General features: G+C 48.8%; 1 protein-coding gene across 1 annotated transcript; it reads left to right on the top strand.

The window, feature by feature from the left end:
• The first annotated feature begins 611 nt into the window (after nucleotides 1-611).
• Nucleotides 612-5693, top strand: FZD4 (frizzled class receptor 4). The gene is made up of 2 exons (XM_065882524.1): nucleotides 612-896; nucleotides 3294-5693. Exons 1-2 carry the CDS (start codon nucleotides 612-614, stop codon nucleotides 4620-4622), a joined length of 1614 nt encoding a protein of 537 aa, XP_065738596.1. The 3' UTR covers nucleotides 4623-5693.
• Nucleotides 5694-6190: the final 497 nt, after the last annotated feature.

A 6190-nucleotide genomic window follows, 5' to 3' on the forward strand; every position in this document is an offset into this window, starting at 1 on the left:
AAGGGGGAGGCTGGCCCGGCTGGAGCGTCTCGGCTCCATCCCCGCCTGGCCCCCAAGCGCCGCGAACCGGGTGGGAGGAAAGTGAGAGCCGGGAAGCGGGGCGGAGCGCTACGGGACGGGAGGGAGGGGCGGAGGAGGGGGGCGGGCGGGCGGGAGCCTGACCCTGCCCAGGGCAGAGCGGCCCCGCCCCTCGCTGGCCACGGCGCCCGGCCATTGGAGAGGCGCGCTGTCCGTCCCGTCCCGCCGCCGCCCAGCAAAACTCCAGCGCCTCGGAGGGTTTGGCCACTGGTGAGACCGGAGCGGCGCTGCGTGCTGGCGGGCTTCGCGGAGACGCTGAGCGGCCGCGGCCGGCGCCGGTTTGGGGGCTCGCCGCCTGTAGCCATGACCCTCGCAGTCTGTCTTTCGGCCCCGGCCGGGGGCGTCTAATACCCCACACAGTCGCGCGCAGCTGCGGGAGAGCCCGGCCGCTGCCCCCTCGTCGCCCTTGGCGCCTTATCACACTTCCTTTCCCGGAGCTGGGAGCAGCGCGGGCAGCCGGCTCCCCCGTGCAAACTGGGGGTGTCTGCTGGAGCAGCCCTCGCCACCGCCGCCTCTGCCCCCCGGCTCTGGCCATGGCCTGGCGGGGCGCAGGGCCGCGCGTCCTGGGGGCCCCCGGGGGCGTCGGTCTCAGCCTGCGGCTGCTGCTGCTCTTGCTGCTGCTCCTGAGGCCGGCGCGGGGCTTCGGGGACGAGGAGGAGCGGCGCTGCGACCCCATCCGCATCTCTATGTGCCAGAACCTGGGCTACAACGTGACCAAGATGCCCAACCTAGTGGGGCACGAGCTGCAGACGGACGCCGAGCTGCAGCTGACAACTTTCACGCCGCTCATCCAGTACGGCTGCTCCAGCCAGCTGCAGGTGGGCGCACCTACCCCGGGCGGGACCCCTTGGGCAGGGACGCCCCAAACTAACTCCGTGGAGCCCTTGCCAAGTCGAGCCCCCTGCCCCCTTCCTAAGTCTGAAGGGTATTAACTATCCTGGAGAAGTGATTTCCATTCCCACCCCCACTTTTCTGTCCCTTCTCAGGGACTGGAAGCCAAAACATTGTGTAAGTCATCTGGCCTGCGAAAGGACCCACTCTTACACCCCGCCCTTCCGTTTTTCTCCCCTGCCCACCCGTGTCTGGCCAAGCCCCTAACCCCAGTGGAGCTGAGAGTTATCTTTGCCAAGGATTCTGGCCGCCGCTGCTCGGTGGGCGAGTCCCAGGCAGGGCAGCCAGCTGCAGCTAAGACTTGGAAGGAGAGATAAGGAGACGGGAACTTCTCCTCCCTCACCGACCTCCTTCCTCCCCCCGTATTTTTTGGGTGTGTTATTAAATGAAACACCCCTGCCCCGTTTCTGCAGAATGGCCCCTCGCGTCGTCCTGCATGATTTTAGAGGTCACGAAGTAAGGAATGGCTGCGATGGCTTGAGTTCCTTCTTAGCCTCAGGGTTAAGGGCAGGTTTAGTACTTGGCGGGGGAGAAGCTATCACTTGGCAATAGCTAGTATGTATGGTCGTTACATACTAACGTTACAGCGTTAGTATGGTCAAGCTCCAGAAGGTAGTTTGTGTATTGGAAGTTTTGTGGGGTTTTTTGTTTGTTTTTGCAGTCATTAAAGATATTAAAGCTTATGTAATAATATAGAAAATGTTCATCCTACCGTAAAAAGTGAAGAATTTGCATATACAGGGTGATTATAATCTTATAACAACAACCAGTTCATTTATTTATTTATTTTTTTTTTGCGGTAGGCGGGCCTCTCACTGTTGTGGCCTCTCCCGTTGCGGAGCACAGGCTCCGTACACGCAGGCTCAGCGGCCATGGGTCACGGGCCCAGCCGCACCGCGGCATGTGGGATCCTCCCGGACCGGGGCACGAACCCGCGTCCCCTGCATTGGCAGGCGGACTCTCAACCACTGCGCCACCAGGGAAGCCCCAACCAGTTCATTATAAAAAAAAAAAAAAAAAAAAAAAGAACATAAAGGAAATTTTTAAAAATGTTAACACTGGTTGTGTTTTGACTGGTGAGGCTACGAGTGATTTTTAGAAATTTAGAAAAGAGAGAAGTTGGGGGAAATAGAGGATAGTTATCCAGGCTAAAAGCTTTAGAAATCTGTGGTTCTGGTTGTAACTTTTGAGAGATAAGAAACAGGCAGGTAGCTGACTTACTAGGTGCATGTTTTTACATAGGTCATTTGAAAAGTTGGATTGTGGTTTCAGAAAGATGGTTGGGATTAGACCTGTTGCTGGTAAAATGTCCCTTTGGAAGTTTCAGGACTTTAGAACTAGGTTATAAAAACTTAAGAAAATGATTCTCTTGCTCTCAGTTTGGAAACAGCACATATCCTGACATCAGTGACAATTTTCTTGGTGAAACAGCTTTTGCAGGGATATATATTTTTAATTACATGTATCCTGGGGAGGCAGCCAAGCTGTTTTGAAGGACAGGACTGGATCCCTTTACATGCTGGAAAATAGTTACTTGTAACTCTAGACTTCATAGACAACATCTGTAAGGAGCCAAGCAGACTGTTTATCAATGCTGGAGGAATTGAGGACAGCAACTGGACTCTCCCCTGCTGGTGTTGCAGTTTCAGGGACTGAACATTTATATTTTCCTATTGTGCTTCATTATTATTCTTTGAGGGAAACCTGGCCAAACAAACCCCTGGTATCCAGAGGCTTCAACCTGCATCCCATCCTTGGATTTAACAGTATCTCAGTGAGGACATTTTCTCTTTCAATATGAGACTGGTTAAAAAAATAATTTTAGGGGATACAATAGAGAAAGGAGAGAATATTAACATGAGAAAAGCCGTATCTACTTTTTTTTTTTTTACATTTATTTGTACGGTGATAAAGAAATGGGGGTAAAAATAAATCACCCTATCACCCAAAGGACTGAGTCATTTGGTTAGTCTATCCAGCTCTTTCAAATAGTAGCTGAACGGGGAGGGAGACTTAAAGTCAGCTTTTTAAGGTTTATTTCCCTAAGTGTTGTGCAAAAAGGGATTATGTAATTCTTCGTGTCCCTTTTATATATTTATTTATCTATGTTCTCCTGGAAAGGATTACTAGACCCAAAAGAAAAAAAGTGTGCAAGTGATGGATTATTAGGTACATTTGTTTGAGGTCAGAGTCAACAGACACCCCGTAGACTGATTTAAAAGTAGATGCGTACTTTGCCCAGAAGCATGCAAGTCAGTTTTGTGCAAGCCTTTGGTCAAACTTCCAAGTCATTGTTTTCTTTGCTCATTTCATGACTTTTCCAGTTCTTCCTTTGTTCCGTGTATGTGCCCATGTGCACAGAGAAGGTCAATATCCCCATCGGCCCCTGCGGCGGGATGTGTCTTTCGGTCAAGAGACGTTGCGAGCCTGTCCTGAAGGAATTTGGATTTGCCTGGCCAGATAGCCTGAACTGCAGCAAATTCCCACCACAGAATGACCACAACCACATGTGCATGGAAGGGCCAGGTGATGAGGAGGTGCCCTTACCTCACAAAACCCCCATCCAGCCTGGGGAAGAGTGCCATTCCGTGGGAACCAACTCTGATCAGTACATCTGGGTGAAGAGGAGCCTGAACTGCGTTCTCAAGTGTGGCTATGATGCTGGCTTATACAGCCGTTCGGCCAAGGAGTTCACCGATATCTGGATGGCCGTGTGGGCCAGCCTGTGCTTCATCTCTACCGCCTTCACTGTGCTGACCTTCCTGATCGATTCTGCCAGGTTTTCCTACCCGGAGCGCCCCATCATATTTCTCAGTATGTGCTATAATATTTATAGCATTGCTTATATTGTCAGGCTGACTGTAGGCCGGGAAAGGATATCCTGCGATTTTGAAGAGGCAGCAGAACCTGTTCTCATCCAAGAAGGACTTAAGAACACAGGATGTGCAATCATTTTCTTGCTGATGTACTTTTTTGGAATGGCCAGTTCCATCTGGTGGGTTATTCTGACACTCACTTGGTTTTTGGCAGCGGGACTCAAATGGGGTCATGAAGCCATTGAAATGCACAGCTCTTATTTCCACATTGCAGCCTGGGCTATCCCTGCAGTGAAAACCATTGTCATCTTGATTATGAGATTGGTGGATGCAGATGAACTGACTGGCCTATGCTACGTGGGGAACCAAAACCTTGATGCCCTCACGGGCTTTGTGGTGGCTCCTCTCTTCACTTACTTGGTGATTGGAACTTTGTTCATTGCTGCAGGCTTGGTGGCCTTGTTCAAAATTCGGTCGAATCTTCAAAAGGATGGGACAAAGACAGACAAGTTGGAAAGGCTGATGGTCAAGATTGGGGTCTTCTCAGTCCTGTACACGGTGCCTGCAACCTGTGTGATTGCCTGTTATTTCTATGAAATCTCCAACTGGGCGCTGTTCCGGTATTCCGCAGATGACTCCAATATGGCGGTTGAGATGTTGAAAATTTTTATGTCTTTGCTGGTAGGCATCACTTCAGGCATGTGGATTTGGTCTGCCAAAACTCTTCACACGTGGCAGAAGTGTTCCAACAGATTGGTGAATTCTGGGAAGGTAAAGAGAGAAAAAAGAGGGAATGGTTGGGTGAAGCCTGGGAGAGGCAATGAAACTGTGGTATAAGGCTAGCCAGCCTCCATGCTTTCCAGATTTTGAAGGGGGCATGCCAGCATTGTGGTGCAAATGCTACTAAAAGCTTCATGCAGTGAATCTCAGTTTGAACAAGCTAGCAACACTTAAGTGACCCCCATAACCCTCCACCACTCTCCCCCGTCTCCCCCCAGCATCATAAAACTAATGATTTTTGCTGCGGACTTTGGAATGATCCAAAATGGAAAAGCCAGTTAGAGGCTTTCAAAGCTGTGAAAAATCAAAACATTGATCACTTTAGCAGGTCGCAGCTTGGAGCGTGGAGGTCCTGCCTAGATTCCAGGAGGTCCGGGGCGATGCTGCTTTTCCCTGCAGGGTGGGATTTGAGCTGTGAGTAGGCAACTTGCAGGGAGAAAGATTAACTTTTTTAACCCTTTAAAAATTTTAAATACTAACTGGGTCTTTCAGATAGCAAAGCAATCTATAAACACTGGAAACGCTGGGTTCAGAGAAGTGTTACAAGAGTTTTAGAGTTTGGCTGGTCTAACATAAACATTTTCTGTGGTGTACTGTCTGCTGTTTCGAACTTTGTGGATTGCTCTCCCAAGAGGTGGTGTCAGAATCTTTCAGTGCCTTTGTCATAAAACAGAATTGTTTGAACAAACAAAAGTACTGTACAAACACACATAAGGTATCCAGTGGACTTTTCTTCCCTCTCTTCCTCTTAAATTTCAACAGCTCTGTCCTAGGCTGCTGCTGTTTTCTCCATTTTACGTTAATGACTCAAAAACAGGTATTTTTTTATAGGAATGTTTGCACTGCAGCATGCCTAATGAGGGGGAAAGGAAGGGTGATTCACTTTCTTGACAATCACTTAATTCAGAGGAAAATGATATTTACCAAGTCGACTTACCTTACCCACCCCAGAGACCGACTGCATTGAGCAATGGGGACTTAATATATTTTACTTGTGTGATTGCATCTATGCAGACGCCAGTCTGGAAGAGCTAAAATGTTAAGTTTCTTGGCAACTTTGCATTCACACAGATTAGCTATGTAACTTGTGTGTGTCAATTACAATTAAAAGCACATTCTTGGACCATGACACAACCCTTACTCAGCTGACTTTAAAGCTATGGTCAGCTTGCATTCTCAGAATGATAGTGCCTTTTTTTTTTTTTTTCTTTAGCATAAGAATGTTATCAGAGTCTGGTCTGCTTACCACAATGGAGACTTTTTCAATTTTGTAAAGGGAGCTGAGGACAGCTAATCCAACTACTTGGTGCATAATCATTTCCTAGTAATTGGCAAGGGCTCCGTGTAAGATTTCCTTGGAGGCAGTGTGGCCTGGAGTATTTATATGGTGCTTAATGAATCTCCAGAATGCCAGCCAGGAGCTTGATTGGTTCGTAGGGAATAAAGTGTAGACCATATGAAATGAACTGCAAACTCTAACAGCACAGGTCTTAATTGCCTTTTGCAGAGCTTTTAAAATTTATGCTTTATGTTCCTTGCAAGGGGGTACCCCCTAGCAGACTCTCAAAAGCTGCCGATTCTTTTAAAATTGTAACTGGCCTTTCCCCTAACCCGCCTCAGGCCTT

Source organism: Phocoena phocoena, chromosome 8 (genome assembly GCF_963924675.1).
Source record: "Phocoena phocoena chromosome 8, mPhoPho1.1, whole genome shotgun sequence".
NCBI lineage: Eukaryota > Metazoa > Chordata > Mammalia > Artiodactyla > Phocoenidae > Phocoena > Phocoena phocoena.